We start from the raw sequence: 24651 nt of genomic DNA on the forward strand, positions 1-24651 counted from the left end.
AGATAATTTTATTAATTTATCTTTTAAAGACTTCTTTAGAATTTTTCAAACAAATTTGGATGTTTTCAAAATTAAAGGAACTAACTGCGAGGGTAATATAAAAAAAAAACAATCCATATTTTTTTAATTGAATATCATAAAAAACTAATATGAAATAACTATTTTTAATATAATGATCAGCTAATATTGAACGGAGAAAACAAACAAGAGGGTGTTTAGCCAAGTACAGCAGAACTAAAAAGAATTAGTTGTATGTCTCTCTATTCTTTTTCTCATTTAGTTTCAAAACCATGTGTCTAGCATTCATGCAACGTGAATATGACATAGCTCTCCTTGTCGTTGCATCACTACAACATTTTGCTTATGACACCAATAGTCATTTCCGCAACCCATACATCATCCTTATTCCTTCACTCTTTTGAAGAGTCACGTTGTGTTCCCTCTAGAACCTTCTCACCTCCAGAGACGGAGTTAAAACTAAAAATTTTGGGGTTCTGAATATTAGAATAGAAAATAAAAATATGCTTCCTTTTAGAAAAAAGAGAAATTTATGTTAATAGTGGGATTCAAAGTTCAAACTCGTAAAATTACTGTGAAAATCATTTTCACATTTCCTTATCACTTAATCGTTAATCAATTTTATTAAAAATTCACAATTTAATGTGTATATATATATATTTTTAAAATAATTTTCTAATATAAATATAAAATCTGTAGGATAATGAAAAAACTAATTGATTTGTCCTAACCCACAGTTAGCTCCCCCTCAACTCACCGCCATACTTCACCACTATAAATTGATAAATTCTTCATCCTCAGCATATCTTCAATAGTCACAAGTGAAGAGATCACTTAGTATCATGGTGAAAGTTGATGAAATTGTTGATCCTTGGGGTGATCCTATGAGAGAGTTGTTAGAAGTTGAAGAAAATATCAGCTACAATGATCTGAAGAAACGGATGTGGAAGGACCGGATGAAATTAGAGAAGCTCAAAGCAAAGCGAGACATGAGCTCGTCTAAGGATGATAGTGATGAAACGGAAGCTAAGCAAGAAGAACAATCTCGTCGCAAAAAGATGTCAAGAGCTCAAGATTCAATTCTCAAGTACATGGTTAAGATCATGGAGGTTTGCCAAGGTCAAGGTTTTGTTTATGGAATAGTGGGGGAAAAGGGGAAACCGGTTAGCGGATCATCAGATAGTTTAAGAGAATGGTGGAAGGAGAAGGTGAGATTTGAACAGAGTGCCCCTGCTGCAATTGCTGATTTCTTGCCCAAATTAGTAGAGGACAACATTATATTGGATACTTCCTCACATATTCATCACTTAGAAGATTTGAGAGATGGTACTTTAAGCACACTCCTTTCTACCCTCATGCAACATTGTCACCCTCCACAAAGGATTTTCCCTTTAGAAAGAGGATTAGCCCCACCTTGGTGGCCTACAGGGAAGGAACTCTGGTGGGGTGATCAGGGATTATCTCAAGAACAAGGTCCACCACCTTATAGGAAGCCTCATGATCTCAAGAAGGCATGGAAGGTAACTGTTTTGGCTGCAATCATCAAGAATATGACTCCCAATTTAGATAGAATGAGGAGGTTGGTGACACAGTCCAGGAGCTTACAAAATAAGATGACAGCCAAAGAAACAGCCACTTGGTCTAAATTGGTTAACCAAGAAGAAGCTCTTGTCAATTTAACTGACAAGTCTCTCAAGGAAGAAGATCTTTCTTTGGTTCCCAAGAATGTACTTATCGATAAGTCTGCTCGGAGGAGAAAATACAAGAGGAAGTGCAACTTTGAGCATGACACAAGGTGTCCGTATCGCGAAAATGGTGGTTTGAATGACCAAGAAAGTATCAATTGTGAGGACCAACTTGAAGCACAAACGCTGCCACGTGAAGAATGGATAGCTAAAGAAGAAGAGATTTCTCCACATGATTGGATGAACATGGAGATCCAGAAGAGCTTCAACAATTATGATGCACAATTTACTGCTTGTAGTGGTATTCAGAAGAATTTCGAAAGCTATTCAGGAGAAAATCATGTCCTTGAACAGCTTCTCTCTGATCCAGAGACTTGTGGAAGCATGAACATAGATGGAACTCAATCAGAAGCTGAGATTGCTACTTCTATTTGGGAATTTTAGTAGGAAGATAGATTGAGCAGTGAACTAATATAATAAGAGTTGTTGCTAGAAAGACTAATGCTTTGTTGACTGCATTTCTTCTTTAAGAAATTGAGTTATGAACACAAAGAGAAAACATGGACATAGATAAAACCCTTATTGCAAGTTAGTTGTGCAAAATTTGTTTTTCCAACAAAAAAACTAAAATCAAATTTCATACAAATAATGAAATATATAATATGAAGTTAAATAAATTTTGGAAACAAAATAAATATAAAATCAACAAGAAGAAAGGAAGAAGAGTCAAGTCCTCTGAATTCACCGAGTTTTATTAAGAAAATTATTTCCCTAAAGTACCGAGGTTATGGATATACCTTCCCAGGATAAAATGACTCACGACAAACAAATAGTGGTACCTCAAATATGTTGTCTAGCGAACCACTCAATGACTTGTAATCACACTTTAGGATTTTGGAAAAGTAGAAATTTTTTTCTTACTATGTAGTGTTTTTCTTTTTGTAAGCTTTGTTTCTACATTTACCTCAAAAGACTTATGTAAATATCTGAGAAAGAATAATATATTTATAACCTATAGGCAATCATAATGATTCATCGATGATATGTGAAAAGGTAGTTTAGAAATATGAAAGGTTGCATTAAAATACGAAAGCTTGCATTAAAATACGAAAGCTTGCATTCTTCTTTCATTAGTATTCATGAATGGAATAAGTTCATACTTGCAACACTTTCACATTTTTAATTCACCATTCTTTATACAATGAACCCAACAACCCCCCACGTGAATGGAAATGGCTATAACACGAAAGATAGATATACACGGACTAGTGTGTGATTACAAACAAAGACTAGTTACATCGTGGTAAGTGAGTTTCCCTTTGAACTTTACATAGTGAACTTATATTGGATGTACTCGATCAAATGGTAGATGTGATATCTTTGAACCGTCGAACTTGAATGTACACTTAGACAATATAAGTCACTCAACCAACCTTTAACCATATATGGTTCTCACAGTTTTGTTCGTTTTAACCATGAACACTTTCTGATTTCATGAAAGCTTAGAGATCGACCTTTACTAACATTCTCCTTGAAGCGACTTACACTTCACTCTCGCATAAGTTATTCATAAATGTTTACTCCCATAGAGAAATTATTTTGTCATGTCTTGCAAAACATAGAAATCATTAAAAATCTTCAATACAAGCCTTATCCTTCGTTACTAAACATTGTCTTCATCATGAGAATGGATTAGATTATTTGAAAATGTTGGACCATCACACAAAACTTTATTTGATCAATTTGAACCTAACTCATGGGATCTCCAGTCTACTAGGTAGAGTTACCATCATGCTTGATTTGTCCTAGGCTTTAAACCCGTCCTTTTCGATGACCTTTCAACTCCCTCTCTAGTTAGACCTTTTGTAAGTGGATTCGATATATTATTTTTTGACCTTGCATTGTCAATTGTGATAATTCCACTAGAGAGTAGTTCTCTAAAGGTATTATATCTTTGTCTTATGTGAAGAGATTTACCGCTATACATCATGCTCCATGTCCTACTTATTGCAGTCTGACTATCACAACGTATGCATACATGTGTCAATGGTTTAGGTCAATACGGAATATCTTCCAAGAAATTACGAAGTCATTTAGCTTCTTCGTTGGCTTTATCTAAAGAGATAAATTTAGATTCCATAGTGGAGCGAGCAATACATGTCTGTTTGAATGATTTCCAAGAAACTGTTTCACCTCAAGAGTAAACACATATCCATTTCTGGGTTTTATTTCATTTGATTCGGTGATCCAATTTGCATCACTATATCCTTCAATTATTGTTGGATATTTTTCATAATGCAAAGCATAGTTTTGAGTATGTTTTAAATACCTGTAACTCTCTTCATTGTCATCCAGTGAGTCTGATTGGGATTGCTCGTGTACCGACTCAACTTACTAATAACACATGTTATATCTTATCGTGTACAGTTCATGATGTACATCAAACTTTCCAACACTCTCGCATAGTCCAATTGTGAGTCACTTTCACCTTTACGCTTTCGAAGTGAAAAGCTCACATCTATTGGAGTCTTAACAATATTAAAATTCAATTACTTAAACTTGCCAAGTACCTTTTAAGCCAAACCTTGTGGAGTTCGAAGAACTTTTATTCCCAATATAACATCTACCACTCCAAGGTCTTTCATTAAAAATCTACTCCTTAGCATTTGCTTAGTAACATTTATGTCAGCTAAGTAGACTTACTGATGATTAGCATATCATACACATACAAATAAGCAATGACCTTATGATTTGGAGTGTCTTTAATGTAAACATATTTGTCACACTCATTCATCTTAAATTCGTTTTCCAACATTGTTTGGTCAAATTTTGCATGTCACTGTTTGGGTGCTTATTTCAATCCATAAAGTGACTTCATGAGTTTTCACATTTTTCTTTCTTTACCAGGAACCACAAATCACTCGGGTCATTCCATGTAAATTTCTTCCTCCAACTCTCCATTTAGAAAAGTTACTTTTTACATATATTCATTTGATGGATTTTAAGATCATATATTGCTGCTAGTGCAACCAACATTCGAATTGATGTAATCCTTGTCACTGGCAACTATGTATCAAAGTAATCAAGACCTTTATTTTGTTTGAAGCTTTTGACTATAAGTCTTGCCTTGTACTTGTCAATAGTACCATCAAACTTTATTTTCCTTTTAAAGATCCATTTTTATCCTAAGGGTTTATTTTTCCAAAGGAAGATTAACCAACTCCCAACTATGATTATTCAAGATTGATTCAATCTTACCACTGCAACTTCTTTCTATAAAAATGAATCCTCAGAGTACATTGCTTTTGGAAGGTCTGACGCTCATTATCAATGAGAAATGTTACAAAATTTGATCCAAAGGAAGTAGCAGTCCTTTGACGCTTACTACGCCTTGGATTATCTTCCTTTTGTATATTTTCTTTTAGTTCATCTTGAGGACATTTAGACCCCCCCCCCCTGACTCTTCATGTCTAGCTTTATAAAGATAAACGCGTTGAAAGAATTCAACATTATCTGATTCAATTACCGTATTATCATTAATATCTAGATATTTGGATTTATGTACCAAAAATTAAAAAGTCTTGCTATTTATAGAATATCCAATAAACATATAGTCCACATTCTTTGGTCTTATTTTCAACCTTTTGGGTAAGGAAACTTGGACTTTTGCTAGACATCCCCACACTTTGAAATATTTCAAGTTGGTTTTCTTTCCTTTCCAATTTTCATATGGAATAGATTGTATCTTGCTATGGGGAACTCCATTGAATATTCAATTTGCTTTGATAGCTTCCCCCAACAAGTCTTGTGGTAAATGAGTACTTATAATTAAGATATTCATCATTTCCTTCAAAGTTTGATTTTTTCTTTTTGCAATCCCATTAGATTGTGGTGAATAAGGGGGGTGGGGGGCATTGGTGGATAATTCTATTTTCCAAAAATATTTCCGCAAATGGAGATTCATATTCTCCACCCCTATAACTTCTTATCATTTTTATCTTTTATCCAACTGATTTTTAACTTCAATTTATATTGCATAGATGCTTCAATTGCTTCAAGCTTACTTGATAACAAATAAACATAACAATATCTAGTGCAATCATCAATAAAAGTTATGAAATATTTTTTCCCACGACGTGGTGGTATTGATTTCATATCACAAATGTCTATGTGAATCAAATCTAAAGGATTGAAATTCCTTTCAACATATTTATAGGGGTGTTTAGCAAACTTAGCTTCGACACATATTTGACATTGTGTTTTATTTCACTTAAAATTAGGCAATACTTTCAAACTAATCAGTTTTTGCAAAGTCTTATAATTGACATGTCCCAAACATTCATGACATAAACCACTTGACTAAAGCAAGTAAGCAGAACAAGAACTTTTATTAGCAATAGCTATTACATTGAGCTTAAACAAGCCCTCGAAAAGGTAGCCTTTTCAATACACGCTTTATTTTTACTAATTATAACTTTTTAAAAAACAAATACACATTTGAATCCATTTTTAGTAAGAAGTGGAGTAGAAATCAAGTTCTTTCTTCATTCTGGAACATGTAGTATATTCTTGAGAGTCACCACATTGCCAGATGTCATCTTCAGGAGAACTTTGTATGTTCCTTCAACCTTTGGAGTTGTCGAGTTTGCCGTGTAAATCATTTCATCACCTTGAGTGGACTCATATGATGCAAAAAGATTTTTGTTGGCGCATATATGGAGGGTGGCACTGAAATCTATCCACCACTCTCTTGGATTGCTAACAAAATTGCATTCGAAAAGCATAGCACATAGATCATCATCTTCAAATTCAGCAACATTTGCTTGATCTTTCTTCTTTACTTTCTTGGAGTCTTACAATTTGCGACCCTATGACCATTTTTGCAACAATTAAAGCAATTACCTTTGAATTTCTTCTTAGGTTGACTACTTTGTTATACGGAGTTTGTCTTTCTCTTTTAATATCTTTCATCTTCAACAATATTGGCTCCTAATATTGTTGAATTTCCACAAGACCTCTTGTTTGCAACCTTATTGTCCTCTTCAATCTCAATCTTACAATGAGATCTTCAAGGGACATCTCATTTCTCTTATGATATAAGTAATTTTTGAAGTCCTTCCACAAAGCAGGTAACTTCTCAATCATAACAGCTAATTGAAAAGCCTCATTGATCACTAGATTTTCCGCAGGGAGATAATTAATAATCAATTGCAATTCTTAAACTTGAGTAACAACATATTTTTTTTATCTACCATCTTGAAGTCCAGAAACCTTGTCACGGTGAATTTGTTCAATTCGACATCCTCCATCTTATACTTCTTTTCTAAAGCATCTCAGAGGTCTTTGAAAGTTTTCATATCCCATTCAAAATATAGCTCTTGCATAAAAAATAAGAATGTTTCCAAGCTTCAACAACCATAATGCATTCACCTTTCGGAGTTGAATCCGCTAACTCAGGAACACTTTCTTTGATGAATCTTTATAGACTCAAAGTAGTTAAATAAAATAGCATCTTTTGCTTGCCACCTCTTAAAATTCATGTCAATGAATTTTTCAGGTTTTTCAGCCGATGCTATAGCAGGTGCAACGCTTGTACGACTCGACAAAGCAATATTTATTGCACCAATTTTGATGTCGTATCAACTATTATTTCAATTTCATTAGTTATCTTGCTGTCAGAAAAGACAAGCACACTTAGTGTCTTCAAATAAATACTTGATCTTTATTTCCAGTTTATTTCTAATTTAACAATGAAGTTTACAACTCCTAGTCATTAACCGAATGAACTTTGACTTTCTGACAAGCTTATCAGGTTCACCAATCAATATCAAGTTCAAACAGAGCATAAAATCAAAAAGGTTTAATCTGCATAAACCAATTATAAATAAAGTATGATCATATATTTCTTCAGATTTAAAACATTAAAGTTTCAATAAACAATTACACAATAAGATAATCATAATTTCTTAGGATTGTTAACTACTTTGTTCATATCGTAGTGCAAAATCTGTTTTTGCCAACAAAATAAATTCAACCAAATTTCATAAAAATAATGAAATATATAATATGAAGTCAAATAATATTTAGAAACAAAATAAACATAAAATCAACAAGATGAAAGGAAGAAGAGTCAAGTCCTCTGAATTCACAGAGTTTTTTAAAGAAAATTATTACCCTCAAGTAGGGTTGTTCAAATCGAACCGAAACCGATAACTCGAATCGATAAAATAGTTATTGGTTTATAGTATTGGGTTACTGGTTTAGTGGTTTTGATAACAGTTTTAGTTTTTTTATTATCGGGTTATCGGTTCTTAACGGTTTAAAGCTTTTTCTTAAGGGGTTAACTGATAACCCGATAGTAAATTAAATAATTATATTTATACCATTTTGTATATAAAGTCCTCGACTTAGAGTTAAATTTTCTACTTTTATTTTTGGTTGTCTCAAACACTTGATTACTCTACAATGTTAAAGTGTTTGCTTTTGAGCAAGATGTAACTTGTGAACTCAAGTGCATGATTTATTTGGTTTGTCACCTTGTTTCTAAGTGATTTTCAATATTTTTTCTTTTGTGTCAAATCTTAACGGTTAAACTGATAACCGAACCGATAACGATCAAAAACCTATAAATCAATAATCGGTAAGTCAATATCTTAATGGTTCTATAACGGTTTAGCATCTCTACAAACCAATAACCAATAAGCCAACCTGATAAACTTCAAAACCGAACCTAACCGGCCGATACACAGCCCTACCCTCAAATACCTGAGGTTATGGAGTATGTCCCCCTAGTATAAAATGACTCACGACAAACAAATAGTAGTACCTCAAATTTGTTGACCACTCAATGACTTGTATCCACAGTTGAAGATTTTGAAAAAGCAGAAACTTTTTTCTTACTATGTAGGGTTTTTCTTTTTGTAAACTTTGTTTAAAAACTCATCTCAAAAAACTTATGTCAAAACTTATGACAATATCTGAGAAAGAATCAGATATTTATAGCCTATAGGGAATCATAACGATTCATGCATGACATGTGAAAAGGTAGCCTAGAAATAGGAAAGGTTGCATCAAAATACGAAAGGTTACATTCGTCTTTCATTAGCATTCATGAATGGAACAAGTTCGTTCATACTTGCAGTACTTTCACATTTTGTAATCGCCATTCTTTATTCTATGTACCACTATTTATTCACACATTATACAATGAATCCAACACAAGTTTCTAATATTACAAATCTTTGCGAAATTTGGAGTTCAAATACATATATTTCCATGATCTATGGGTCAAAGTTAGGTGTAATTTGCTTTAGATACACTGTTTTCAAGTGGATTCACATGAAGCTGACTTTATCGCTCTCTCGCTTTGCCACTCTCCTCTCTTGTGTTTCTCTCGCTCCCTATTCATCTATATTTAATAATGTAACTTGTATTCTATGTGCATGTATCTGGGATACACTATCTTGATCACTTCTCTCCTTCTCTCACTCGCTTTTCTCTCTATCTTAGTATATTTGATAACAAAAATATATGTATCTAGATGTATCGAACTTGAAATTTGAATTAAAACTATTAATTAGTGAGACAATAAGTAATTATTTCAAATTACAAAAAAAAAAGATTAATAAATATGATAAAAAAATTAATCTAATTCGGTAGTTTTAAAAATAAAAAAATTTAGAACGACAATCTTGTCTCCTTTTTACCTATTTTGACTTCTTGATCCTATTGTTATGTTCTGCTGACTACTAAACAGGAGTCTACATTGGCTTATATTATGGGAACACTTTACAGCTCGACACAAGATATGTCATTCATTTAATTATTTTTTCGTTTTAATTTATTTGAGTTAGTTCATTTGACATATAATTTAAAAAATTAAAAAAAAGTAGTTTTAGCTGTCTAAAATAAGTGTTAGATATTTGTGTGATTATAAATTATTTTATTAAGGTTAAAATAGATATTTAAAAGTTAAATTATTATTAAATGTAGAAATATGTCATTTCTTTTGAGACTGACTAAAAAAAATAGTGTATCATATAAATTAGAACAAAGAAAGTATATCTTTTTCAGCTTACACCTACAAAGTTAATACTTCTCTTTAAGAATACTTCTAGAAACCATCTAAGTTCTTCCTAGAAAGAATCCTTTTTTTTGGTCTTATTGAGGAAAGAAATAGTGACCACATCATAATTCTAAGATTGACCAAAATTAACTTGATGACAAACTTATAAAGTTTTTCGACTTGAAATATTGGATAAAGAATCTTTATTGCTAATATATAATGTTGACCAATAATAATAATTATTGATAATGATTATTAGTGGGTGTAATGATGATTGTTGGTGATGATAATTGACGGTAGCCTATAATAGTGGTTGGTTGACCTGAGGATGGTGATTGTGAATAGTAGATGGTGGTGGTAGTTAGGGTTAAAATGATGGTTGTGGCCTGTGGGTGTTTAGGTGAAAGTAGAGATACTGATCGTGAACGGTAATCTTTGTAAAATGAAAAAATTAAACAACATTTTAAGGATATTAAGACTTTGTGCTTGACTTCGTTTGTCACTTGAACCCTTCTACTAAAAAAATTTGCCAATAAAATTCTCTAACTCACTAAACGCTCTAACATTTTACACTCCTTTTTTGAACTACTCAATGGTGCCTGATTTACAAAACGCATACACAGAGATTTCCATGTCATTTTAAAATGCCACATAAAACATGAAATGTGAAAATTATTAATTTCCTTTCTCTTTCAAACATTTCATTTTATTTTGTTCAACCATACCCTCATACTCTCTCTTGTCTCGATTCCCATTGTCAAGACTGGTTGCTGTGGACTGTGAAGCTACAATTGCAGGGCCTACTGCCAATGTGATGGCCAACGTCACAAAGAAATAATAAGCATACTACCCCCTAAAGGTCAAATTCTTTAAAGATTATGGTATAATTGTTAAGTCATCCTTTACTCGATTGAGATCGTATTTTATTGATATGGAGTCATTAATGGGAAGAAATAATAAAAGAACAGAAAACAAAATAAATCAACATATCCTACTATTGGAAAACTATATGCACAACGAAATCATATCAAGATCATACAACTAATAGATAACACATGCATGATTTATGTTAGAACAAGTACAATCATTTTAGATCTAGAGCATATAAACTTTCTGAATTTAGTTTCAGAATTACTTCTTGATCGTATACAGATACCTTCAAGTGAATCCAAAAGCTAGTCGACAAGCTGGAACCTTCAAGCAAATCCACAAGTTAGTCAACAAACTGGACCACAGTTCTGCTGTCTTCTGCAGTGATTCCAAGTTCACTTCCGAACACACTCAACACTTGGATGGGCAAGTATTTTTTAGAAAACTTATCTTCTTTCAAGGGTTAGAAAAAACCCTATTTATAGAGATTCATTCCTAGTCCAAGGAGAAGGAACACCATGTCTTAAAATAGAAAGACATGTACATCTCCCTTTTCTTAGAAAGGAAAAAGTCACGTCATTCTCTCTTTCCTTAAAATAGAAAAAATGATATACTTTTCTCTTGCCTTAGAACAGAGAAAGATACATACTTCTCTCTTTCATTAGAATAGAGAAATAGACATACTTCTCCCTTTACTCTTTAGAATAGATTCTGATATCTAGTTAAATATGGACACGGTACGGATCACATAATTAATTATTGAGACTTCCTATTATGAAAATAATTCCAAATAATTAATTTTAATTATTCTTATCATGATTAATTACAAATCATTCCACTAGAAATTCGTAAGTGCACTCCTTTGTTTATATTTCAAAATTCCCCATTAAACATATATGTAATTCTCCATGTTAAGATTACAGATACTAATGAATAAATTAAATTACTGACGAACTTAATTCAATGATCAAATAAGCAATTTCCTGCTAATTTATTTGATATGTCAAATTCATAGATCCACTTGCAAAGTTTGACGATGAAAACTGTTAAACTTCTCAAAAAGGCATATCATCAATCCCTATATTGTAACGATCCAAAAAAAAAGAGAAAAAAATAAATAAGAATAATGGGTACTTAAGGTGATTTAATTATTAATTAAAAATCTAAAATTCTAAGGGCATAATGGTCCTTTCGCGTATTAATTAAAATAAACCAGATTTGTATTAATTTAATTTAAATTCTATTTGACTAAGTCTTGAATTAGTCTCCTAATCCTAATAGTTCTCTCTCTCTCTCTTAACTCTCTCTCTCTCACGTTCTCCATCTTTCTCACGTTATTCTGTCAAGCACAACAAAAAACCAGAGAATACATCAACAGTTCTTCACGCTTGAAAAACTCACATTAAATTTTAAGAAAAACAAAGCAACCAAAAACATTAAGGCGAAGAGAAGTTGTTCGTTGAGTGGTGTGGACGTTGAGGTAACTTGTACTGATTTTTGGAGAGTTTTGGGTAGCGAATTCTTCGTTTGAACATCAATAAAGGTATGAGTTTCTCTCATGAAATTCTTTCTCCAAGAGTACTTTCTTTCGAACGTTTCTTAAACTCTTGAAACTAAGGTTGTTCCCCTTCGTATGTCCTTGTCCTTAGCGCCCTAACGAGTTTGTAGGATGGGTATGTTGTGCTGCTAGATTTTTACATGAATGATGTGTTTAAATTAAATATGAATGTGTTTATGTGCGGGAAATTACGATAATGATCATCAAAATATGACCGGAAAAGTTGATGTATGGGCGTGTATAGGGCAGTGTTTTAGGCACTGTTTTGGGGTGTATAAGTTGTGTATTTATTGTGTATTTTATGTGTGCAATGGGTGTACAATGTGATGTTCATTATGATGAAGTACAGTGAATTGAATATCCATCTTATAGCTACTTAAACTTATGAAAAAAATGCACCTAAAAATGGTTGGAGAAGGACGAAAAAATTTCCAGATTTTTGTACCCTTCAAAAGTGTCAAGTTCTGAGTTTTTAAAATAAAATAAATTAAGTGAGGTCAATGGGAATCGAACCCAAGACCTCACCTGTGAAAGAAACTGAAAAAAAAAACAAAAAAGAAAAGGGGTTGGGGGCGGGAATCGAACCCACGACCCCTAGTACGCAGAGAAGAGAAAAAAAAAANGGGAATCGAACCCCTGGCCACTGAGTTCCCGAAAAAGGGAAAAGAAATGGGGCTGGGGTGGGGGATCGAACACGCGACCCGGGGAAAGGGAAAAAGAAGGAAAAAGGAAAAAATGGGAGGCGTGGGATTCGAACCCACGACCTCCCGATACGCGCGAAAAAAAAAGGAAACGCGAGGCATGGGAATCGATCCCACGACCTCAGTAGGCGAAATTTAAAAAAAAAATGAGGCTGTGGGGATTCGATCCCACAACCTCACTGCAGTCGCCCATTTAAATAAAATAAAGAAGGAGGGACTGTGGGGGTTCGAACCCACCACCTCACAGCCTCCTCCTCAGCGAAATTGATTGAAAAATAAGGGGGGCTGTGGGGGTCCGAAACCCACAACCTCCCTATTCAAGCGAATTTAATTAAAAAAAAAAGGGATTTAAATTATAATTCTAATTAAAATAGAAAATTAATTCTTTTATGTAATTATTGAGATTTAATTTAGAATTCTAATCAAAAATAGAAAATTTATTCTTTCTCGTAAATGTTGAGATTTATTTAGAATTCTAAGTAAAATAGAAAATTAATTCTTTTATGTAATTATTGAGATTTAATTTAGAATTCTAATTAAAAATAGAAAATTTATTCTTTCTCGTAAATGTTGAGATTTAATTTAGAATTCTAATTAAAATAGAAAATTAATTATTTCATGAAAATGTTGAGATTTAATTTAGAGTTCTAATGTCATGAGTATTAGAAATAAAATCAATGAAAAATATAAATGATATCCAAGTGATTCAAGATTTAGGTTCCCGTGCCCAAACCTCCGTATTGATACATAAGTCATACGTGAGTAAAATATTCAAGAATAATGCCATCTACTTAGATCAAAAATCAATATCTTGGCATATATACAAGATACTTAAGTCTTGTAATACATAATCTTAGGAAAATAAGAATCACTTAACGAACTATAAATGAAGCCCCATGGCTTGTATGTATAGACACATAAGTTTAACATACGTTCAAAAATAAGTGAACCTAAGATATACGTAATGAAATGAAGAAATGAACATTCACGTAATAAGAGGTGAGTAACTATGAAAAATAAAGGTGCTAATAATGAAGAATGTGGTGACAATCATGATGTGAGGCTAATGTATATGATGAGAGCAATCTCAAATGAGCCTAAGTAAATGTTACCAATACGTACTCACCAATGAGAGTGTAAGATAATGAAGAGACCAGTCTCGATGAACACTCTAATGAAAATATTGAGTTTAAAACACTTAATACTAATGATGAGATGAGAAATCATCTATTGAGCTATGATGTCCTCGTACTAGAAGCCAGCTTCCATGATGTATGAGTTGAATGTAATGGAACTTTATACTAAGCACCGATAGGCTAGCTATGAGCGGTGATGCGTTCTTTCGGGAAGGGCGGAGGTTCACGTAACTCTCATGAGATGAGACTGTCCGGCTTGCCGGGTATGGATCTCCATACATCTCCTAGTCTTTGAACCTATATTGCCACTATAGGGATCTGGCGGGGTTAAATTCCCATATACGCTAGCATGTTATTGAGTCACTTTGGCAGGTGATTCCACCTCTTTTCGGTGTGGGGAGATACTGGATTTCATGATGCTCACATGATCTATGTCGGTTAAAGTTAAAGTTCCCAATGAATGAATGACGCCGCCTCAAATGAATCATATAAAGAAATGAATGATACCGAAGGTGTTAGGATGGGATAATCAAGAGGTGAGCTAGATTCAGGTAATGACATTAGGTTATTCCTAATCATTGCACAACAAACCCGATGAAAGTCTTAAACTACATCTTAGGTATAGCTTATGTTCACACTGGCCTATGAATGAATTGAATGAGGTTTGTATGAATGAATGAAGCAGACTTTGTGTTTGCTAAGAAAGACTCCCTAGTTGAGGTCCCATATGTTGAGCCCTCATTTTGGAAAGTCTTAAGGTCAAGTCCATGATAACAAGGTCTCATGGCATATGAATGAATAATATGAAAGAAACTATGTGTTATATGTTATGTGCTATATGAAGATGTAATGTGTTGTGTGCCATAGGATAATTATAATGATGCATGTCACTCTCATGGCATAACTTTCCCAATCTCAATTTGGCAAGTTCACTGACTTGACTTCCAAAAATCATGTTGTTAGGAAAGAGCTATTCTTTCTCATGCATGTCCCTGGTGTGTGCTTGCATATACCCATACTTAGTACAAGTGTGTACTAATTCCATACAAACATCTACTTTTAGGTGCAGGCACAGGTGGACGGTAGAGCTACAGGTTCTTTGTTGCAGCTATCCGGACGTCAGCATTCATCCGGAATTTGGTAGGTCCTCATGATTTCGAGGATGCTACTGTTTTACATTCTAGCGTAGTTTTAGAGTTGATCTAGTGGAGTATGTTCCACTAGCGTTTCTTTCCTGTTTTGGTTCAGACTTTGTATTGATGTTATTTTGGCCGATATACAATTAATACTTAATGAATTATTTCTTTCAGTTGCTTATCTCTTAATTGTTAGATGGTTGATGATGAACGATTAAGAAATATAAAGAATGTTTAGCAAGTATGATTAAAGAATCAAAAATTTCAAATTTTTCGCTAAAATTAACCTTTGTAAAGTAAGAATGACGTAAGCAGGCTTGTTTGCGACCTCTGAGAGGTCAACGACGCCGGTCTCGTCTGGGGTCTAGATTCCAGACGTTACAAAGTTGGTATCAGAGCCAGGTTAAATTCCTAGAATAATGAGTTCACATCAACCACATAGAGTAGTTTCTGAGTCATGGTAGTGAAGTGCACCACTATCTTGAATTAGAGACTGCATGATGCGTAGGAAAAACTTCCCTTCTTCTGATACTTATTGCGCTTTTCCTGTTATCTGAATTCTTGGTGTTATGAACATGTCTGACATGAATCCTTGTTGTTTTCAGAGAATGAACACTTGGAGAACTAAGGGTCTGAGGACGGGAGCAGCAGCAGCTAGGGGTAATCAGAATCCACCCCAGGCTCCAGCTGAAGGAGTGCCCATGCCAGTTAACCCAGCTGGGTTGACTGATGCGGAGGTGAGGGCATCTCTAGCCCAGATGGCACAGGCCATCACGATGCAGGCCCAGGCTATGACTGCCCAAGTCAACCGGCAGGATGTTCAGAGGGAGAACCCATCGATTCGCATCATGGCTGACAGACTGCGAGATTTCACGAGGATGAATCCTCCTATATTCACAGGGGCTAAGACTTCAGAATATCCTCAGGAATTTATAGACGAGTTGCATAAGATGCTGGTGGCCATGGGGGCCACTGATATTGAGAAGGCTGAGCTGGCTTCCTACCAGCTCAAGGATGTTGCACAGACTTGGTGCAAAATGTGGCAAGATAGCCGTGTCCTAGGTGGAGTGCCAGTCACATGGGAGCTGTTCAAGACATCATTTTTGGAAAGGTTCTTCCCCAGAGAGATGAAGGAGGCCAAGGTTGAGGAGTTCATCAACCTTAAACAAGGATCTATGACGGTCAGGGAGTATTTTCTGAAGTTTGTGAAGCTATCAAGGTATGTTACTTTCCTTGATATTTAATAGCAAGAATGAGGAGAGTACTTAGCTTTGTTGAAATTATCCAGGCATGCTACTTCCCTGGTTTCGAACAGAAGGGATGAGATGAGCAGGTTCCTCACAGGACTCAATGGTGACTTGGAGGAGGAGTGTCGGTCTGCGATGCTCCATGATAATATGGACCTTTCTAGGTTAATGGTGCATGTCCAGCAGGTAGAGGACAGCCAAAAGAGGAGAGGTGTACGTGATATTAAGAGGCCTAGGCCTCAAGATCAGGCAGGTCCCAGCCATGAAGGCCATAGGAACAATTTTGGCGTCCGTGAGCAGCCCAAATTCAAGAAGGGGCAACAGAGTTCTGGGAATTCTAACCCTCAGAGAAATACAACACCTAGAGGAGGCAGACCCGAACCCAAGAGGGGCAATGGAGGTGAGATGTAGCGTCCAAAGAAGACTTGTACTAAGTGTGGCCGAGCTCACAGTGAAGAATGCAGACAGGGCACTAATGCCTGCTTCGGTTGTGGTAAGAGTGGACATGGTCAGAGACTGTCCCTAGAACAGAGGTCAGGCTGGGGGTAATGCTCAGCCTAGGCCTACCCCACAGAGTGCAGCAACAGCCGAGCCTCCCAAGAGGAACAGATTCTATGCCCTAAAAGGCAGGGAGGAGCAGGAGAAGTCCGCTGATGTGGTCGCAGGTATGCTGCAAGTATTCTCAACTTCTGTTTATGCTTTACTTGATCCAGGGTCTACGCTTTCCTTTGTGACTCCTCTGCTTGCCCTTACTTTTGAAATACTACCTGAAGTTCTACATGATCCTATAGTGGTTAGTACGCCTTTAGGAGAAAATGTAAGAACTGATAGGGTATACAAGAATTGCCCAATAGTTGTGAGTGGCAAGACTATGTGTGGAAACTTGATACCCATGCATGATTTTGATATTATTCTTGGCATGGACTGGCTTCACAGCTATTATGCTTGCTTGGACTGTCGTAGTAGAGTGGTGAGGTTTCGCTTCCCTAATAAGAAGAGTTAGTTTGGGAGGGGTACAATCCAAATCGTCTTAACCCCTTGATTTCAAATCTTAAGGCCAATAAAATGATGGCCAAGGGGTTACTATGTCATCTTGTGAGTGTTAATGATTTAGATCATGACGTTCCTTCCATAGACTCGGTGCCTGTAGTAAATGAATTCCTAGATGTGTTTCCTGAAGATTTGCCTGGAGTCCCTCCCCTTCGAGAGATTGACTTTGGTATCGACTTAGAACCTGGTACTAAACCAATCTCAATTGCTCCTTATAGAATGGCTCCAGCAGAACTGAAAGAGTTGAAGCTGCAGTTAAAAGATCTCACTGATAAGGGTTTCATTCAGCCGAGCATATCCCCTTGGGGCGCTCCATTGTTGTTTGTAAAGAAGAAAGATGGGACCCTTAGAATGTGTATCGATTATCGACAGCTCAACAAAGTCACTATAAAGAATAAGTATCCACTTCCCAGAATTGATGATTTGTTCGATCAGCTCCATGGGTCTAGTTTCTTCTTTAAGATTAATCTTCGTTCAGGGTATCATCAGCTTAGGGTTAGGGATGGGGATGTCCCGAAAACAACTTTTCGTACCCGTTATGGTCATTATGAGTTCTTGGTTATGTCATTCGGTCTCACAAATGCACCTGCTGCATTTATGGATCTCATGAATAGAGTCTTCCGTGAATACCTTGACTCTTTCGTCATAGTATTCATTGATGACATTCTCATCTACTCTAAGACCAAGGAAGAGCATGAACAACATTTGAGACTAACCTTGTAGGTACTTAGACAACATCAGTTGTATGCCAAATTCAGCAAGTGTGAATTCTGGCTGAGATCAGTGACCTTCCTAGGCCATGTTGTGTCCGATCAAGGTGTAGAAGTGGACCCCAGAAAGACTGAAGCTGTTAAAAACTGGCCAAAGCCTCTTACTCCCACCGATATCTGTAGCTTTCTGGGATTGGGTGGTTACTACCGCAGGTTTGTGGAGGGCTTTTCTTCCATTGCTGCCCCACTTACAGCCTTGACAAAGAAGAAATCCAAGTTTGAATGGACGGAGACTTGTGAGAAGAGTTTCCAGGTGCTCAAGGACAGACTCACTTCAGCCCCGGTGCTTACTCTGCCTAAGAGTGGTGAGAATTACACTGTCTATTGTGATGCATCTAGGGTTGGTTTGGGATGTGTTCTTATGCAGGCTGGTAAGGTGATAGCCTATGCTTCCAGACAGCTCAAGGTTCATGAAAAGAATTATCCCACTCATGACTTGGAGTTGGCAGCCGTGGTGTTTGCATTGAAGCTGTGGAGGCATTATCTGTATGGGGTACATGTGGATGTGTTCACGGATCATAAGAGTCTCCAGTACGTGTTCACGCAGAGGGAGCTGAATCTACGGCAACGCAGATGGTTGGAGCTGCTGAAGGATTATGACATGAATGTGCAGTACCATCCAGGTAAGGCTAATGTTGTGGCTGATGCTTTGAGCAGGATGAGCATGGGGAGTACAGCCCACGTTGAGGATGAGAAGAAGGAGCTAGTGAAAGAGGTACACAGACTGGCCAGACTGGGTGTGCGGTTGGTTGACTCTACTAGTGGAGGTGTTTCAGTTCACCCTAGTTCTGAATTATCCGTGATAGTGGAAGTCAAAAAGGGTCAGCATCTTGATCCTGTGTTGATGGAGCTGAAGGACTCAGTGTTGTTAAAAATGAACGAGTCTTTCGCTTTGGGAGATGATGGCATACTTAGATACCAGAACCGGTTGTGTGTACCAGATGTAGATGATTTACGGACCAGGATTGTGACAGAGGTCCATGGTTCCAGATATTCTATACATCCAGGTTCCACCAAAATGTATCATGATCTTAAGCAGATTTATTCGTGGGATGTCATGAAGAAGGATATTGCAGACTATGTGGCTAAGTGTCCTAATTGTCAGCAGGTTAAGGCAGAGCATCTTAAGCCTGGTGGTCTGACTCAAACTATTGAGGTTCCGACTTGGAAATGGGAGGCCATTAATATGGACTTCGTGGTGGTCTTCCGAGGACTAGGAGGCAGCATGACTCCATATGGGTTATTGTGGACAGATCGACTAAGTCTGCCCACTTTATCCCTGTGAAGTCTACTTACAGGACCGAGAATTACGCGAGACTCTACATTGATGAGATTGTGAGATGGCATGGGATTCCTTTGTCTATCATTTCAGATAGAGGAGCTCAGTTTACTTCGCATTTTTGGAGATCTTTCCAGAAAAGCTTAGGCATGCAGGTGAAACTTAGCACCGCCTTTTATCCTCAGACAGATGGGCAGGCAGGGCGCACCATTCAGACATTGAAGGACATGTTGAGAGCATGTGCGATTGACTTTAGAGGTAACTGGGATGGACATCTACCTTTGATAGAGTTCTCGTATAATAATAGCTATCACTCCAGCATTGGGATGGCACTGTTTGAGGCATTGTATGGTAGGAGGTGTAGATCTCCAGTTGGGTGGTTTGAGGTTGGAGAGTCATCAATTTTGGGTCCAGAGATCATTCATGAGGCCTTGGAGAAAGTTAGAATGATTAGGGACAGGTTGGATACTGCTTGCAGCCGACAGAAATCATATGCAGACAACAGAAAGCGGCCCTTAGAATTTAATGTTGGTGACCAGGTTTACTTGAAGATATCGCCTATGAAAAGGGTGATGAGATTTGGTAGAAAAGGGAAGCTGAGTCCGAGGTATGTGGGGCCATATGAGATCCTACAGCGTGTGGGTGAGGTGGCCTATGAGTTAGCATTGCCTGCGGAGCTAGCTTCTGTTCATCCAGTGTTTGATGTCTCTATGTTAAAGAAGTGCCTAGGTGATCCAGCATCAATCCTACTTGTTGAAGGTTTGGGGGTTGGTGAAGACTTATCCTATGAGGAGGTACCTGTTGAGATCGTAGACAGACAGGTCAAGCGGCTGAAGAACAAGGAGATTGCCACAGTGAAGGTATTGTGGAGAAATCATCTTGTGGAGGGTTCTACGTGGGAGGCTGAGGCCGACATGAGATTCCAATATCCCCATCTTTTCAACTCTTGAGGTTAGACTTCCTACTCTTAAGGATATAGTTCTCTATCTCTTTGTATTTTGTTGCTATTGGCTGATTGTACATATCGATTAAGTTATGATCTGATTGGCATTACGATGTGTAATGGTAGTGTCATTCGGGAACGAATGTTCCTAAGGGGGGATAATGTAACGATCCAAAAAAAAGAGGAAAAAATAAATAAGAATAATGGGTACTTAAGGTGATTTAATTATTAATTAAAAATCTAAAATTTTAAGGGCATAATGGTCCTTTCGCGTATTAATTAAAATAAACCAGATTTGTATTAATTTAATTTAAATTCTATTTGACTAAGTCTTGAATTAGTCTCCTAATCCTAATAGTTCTCTCTCTCTCACGCTTCTTGACTCTCTCTCTCTCTCTCACGTTCTCCATCTTTCTCACGTTATTCTGCCAAGCACAACAAAAAAACAGAGAATACATCAGCAGTTCTTCACGCTTGAAAAACTAACATGAAATTATAAGAAAAACAAAGCAACCAAAAATATTAAGGCGAAGAGAAGTTGTTCGTTGAGTGGTGTGGACGTTGAGGTAACTTGGACTGATTTTTGGAGAGAGTTTAGGGAAGCGAATTCTTCGTTTGAACATCAATAAAGGTATGGGCTTCTCTCATGGAATTCTTTCTCCAAGAGTACTTTCTTTCAAACGTTTCTTAAACTCTTGAAACTAAGGTTGTTCCCCCTTCGTATGTCCTTGTCCTTAGCTCCCTAACGAATTTGTAGGATGGGTATGTTGTGCTGCTAGATTCTTGCATGAATGATGTGTTTAAATTAAATATGAATGTGTTTATGTGCGGGAAATCACAATAATGATCATCAAAATATGACCGGAAAAGTTGATGTATGGGCGTGTATAGGGCAGTGTTTTAGGCACTTTTTGGGGTGTATAAGTTCTGTATTTATCGTGTATTTTGTGTGTGTAATGGATGTACAATGTGATGTTCATTATGATGAAGTATAGTGAATTGAATGAACCATGAAATCTCCCTAAGAACTAATGTGAAATTTGATGAAAAAGTGCAGAAAAATCGTGGAATAAATTTCCAGAACTTAGAAATAGGCTTTAAAAGAATCTGGAAATTTTTGGACGTCAAAGAAATAAAAAAAAGTTTTGAGGGCTGCAGGGATCGAACCCAGGACCTCCCTGCAGTATGCCTTAACAAAAATAAAAAAAAGGGGGCTGGGGGCGGGGATCGAACCCACGACCCCCAGTTCGCGTAAAAGAATAAAAAAAAGGGGTTGGGAGCGGGGATCGAACCCACGACCCCCAGTTCACGAAACAAAAAAAAAGAATAAAAAGGGGTGCTGGGGACGGGAATCGAACCCACGACCCCAGTACGCGGAAAAAAAAAGGGATGCGAGGCGTGGGGATCGAACCCACGACCTCAGACCTATTCCTTATTGGTATAGCTTTCAGTACAGGAAAGTTAGCCAAACTAAATTCCAGCTGCTTATCTGTATTATTAGAGTGCTCACCAATACTCCTTGGTGTTTGCTGATCTAGTTTCTTTCCTATCTCCTGTTCTTCCTCCTGCTTACTCTTCTGTGGACTAAGATTGTTCTCTTTTCTTTGTTCATGTACCTTCTCCTGCTCAGTCTGTTGTGATATTGGTCCTTTATACTGCCATGTTTGAGTTACTTTTTTCTAGGGCCTTCTTCTCTTTGGCATCTCTTCTTTTGGTTCTGGTTCCACTTGACATAGATGACCTATCTTCTGGCACCTATCACAATATTGAGGCCTCCATTCTAACACTACTTCCTGCATAAATGTTTTCCCATTTGGATCCATTACTGCTATCTGTTGAGGTATAGTTTTTGTAACATTGACTTCAACAAGCATTCTTGCATATGAGATTCTTGTTTGCTTTGTGGTGCACTCATCAGCAAAAAGAAGCACTCCAAAAGCACTAGCAATTCTACGCAAAGATCCCACACCCCAACAATTTAAAGGCAATTTTGGAAAATTCACCCACAAAGGGATTTCTGTTAAAAACTCACTTCCAAAATCAAACTCAGGACACCATTGTTTCTGAATGATTGGTCGATTATTGATAGTATATGGCCCAGAGAACAGTATCTCATTCATGTCACTAATCTTCTGAAACGTGATTATATAGTTTCCATCCTCATGAATAAACACTTCAGGTTTATTCACTTTTGACCAGTTCATCAGTATGTATCTCTTCATGGTATTGTACCCAGGGCATTCTCCAATCACATATGCAATGAGTGCACATTTCCAATTCTGTTCTTCTTCTTGCACCTCTTTCCCTTCCAGCTGTACCATTGTTTGTCCACTCACTATTTGTGGAGGAAAATAGGATAACTGCATTCCATTGCTAGCTACACGATTGTTCTTAAACATGTTAACCCATGGCTCATTTGCCTCCTTATTTTGTTCCTTTCCATTACCAGCATTTCTATCTCCATCTTCTCCAGTTAGCTGCTCCTCTGATTTCCTTGTTACAGTTCCATTGCCATCTGCCTTATTTTCATCTTCTAAACTTTCCAAATCTGAGTTATCATGCACTTCCTAATTAGTTGATAGTGAATCTAAACTCAATTTCATTGCTACTTTAGTGCTGCTAGCTATCTCATCTTCAAAACTTGCTTCTCCTTTTTTATCATGTTCCTGCTCCCTTAACTCTATTGCTTCCACACGAGTTCCTACTGAGCTACCAACATTCATTATTGGTGTTTTCAGACCTCTTCCTCGTCCTCTACCTCTTCCCCTCGCCATTTTCACCTTCCAGCTCACGTTTAGCTAACGTGCGCCGAGAGCATTTGGAGAGAAGAAGTTTTTTTTTGTTTTTTATTTATTATTATTATTATTATTATTATTATCATTATTATTATTAATATTATTATTATTATTATCATTATTATTATTACTACTATTATTACTATTATTATTATTATTATTATTATTATTATTATTATTATTATTATTATTANTATTACTATTATTACTATGATTATTATGATGATTAAGATTATTATTATTATTATTATTATTATTATTATAATAATAATAATAATAATAATTATTATTATTATTATTATTATTATTATTATTATTATTATTATTATTATTATTATTATTATTTTACTATTGCTATTATTATTACTATTATTATTATTATTACTAATATTATTACTATTATTATTACTATTATTACTATTATTATTATTATTATTATTGTTGTTATTATTATTATTATTGTTATTATTATTATTATTATTNTAATATCCATCTTATAGCTACTTAAACTTATGAAAAAAATACACCTAAAAATGGTTGGAGAAGGACAAAAAAAATTCCAGATTTTTGTACCCTTCAAAAGTGTCAAATTCTGAGTTTTTAAAATAAAATAAATTAAGTGAGGCCAATGGGAATCGAACCCAAGACCTCATCTGTGAAAGAAACTAAAAAAAAAAGAAAAGGGGCTAGGGGCGGGAATCGAACCCACGACCCCCAGTACGCAGAGAAGAGAAAAAAAAAGAAACGAGACTGGGGGGAATCGAACCCCTGGCCACTGAGTTCGCAAAAAAGGGAAAAGAAATGGGGCTGGGGTGGGGGATCAAACACGCGACCTGGGGAAAGGGAAAAAGAAGGAAAAAGGAAAAAATGGGAGGCGTGGAATTCGAACCCAGGACATCCCGATACGCGCGAAAAAAAAGGAAACGCGAGGCGTGGGAATCGATCCCACGACCTCAGTAGGCGAAATTTTAAAAAAAAATGAGGTTGTGGGGATTCGATCCCACAACCTCACTGCAGTCGCCCAGTTAAATAAATTAAAGAAGGAGGGGCTGTGGGGGTTCGAACCCACCACCTCACAGCCTCCTCCTCAGCAAAATTGATTGAAAAATAAGGGGGGCTGTGGGGGTTCGAACCCACAACCTCGCTATTCAAGCGAATTGAATTTAAAAAAAAGGGATTTAAATTAGAATTCTAATTAAAATAGAAAATTAATTCTTTTACGTAATTATTGAGATTTAATTTAGAATTCTAATAAAAAATAGAAAATTTATTCTTTCTCGTAAATGTTGAGATTTAATTTAGAATTCTAATTAAAATAGAAAATTAATTCTTTATGTAATTATTGAGATTTAATTTAGAATTCTAATAAAAAATAGAAAATTTATTCTTTCTCGTAAA

General features: G+C 36.1%; 1 protein-coding gene across 1 annotated transcript; it reads left to right on the forward strand.

Moving 5' to 3' along the window:
• Window positions 1–843: 843 nt before the first annotated feature.
• On the forward strand, window positions 844–2147 carry LOC107014175 (putative ETHYLENE INSENSITIVE 3-like 4 protein). Its single transcript, XM_015214027.2, has one exon. The coding sequence runs from the start codon at window positions 861–863 to the stop codon at window positions 2145–2147; it is 1287 nt and encodes a 428-aa protein (XP_015069513.1). The 5' UTR covers window positions 844–860.
• The last annotated feature ends 22504 nt before the right edge of the window (window positions 2148–24651 follow it).

The sequence above is a fragment of the Solanum pennellii genome, chromosome 3 (assembly GCF_001406875.1).
Source record: "Solanum pennellii chromosome 3, SPENNV200".
Classification (NCBI taxonomy): domain Eukaryota; kingdom Viridiplantae; phylum Streptophyta; class Magnoliopsida; order Solanales; family Solanaceae; genus Solanum; species Solanum pennellii.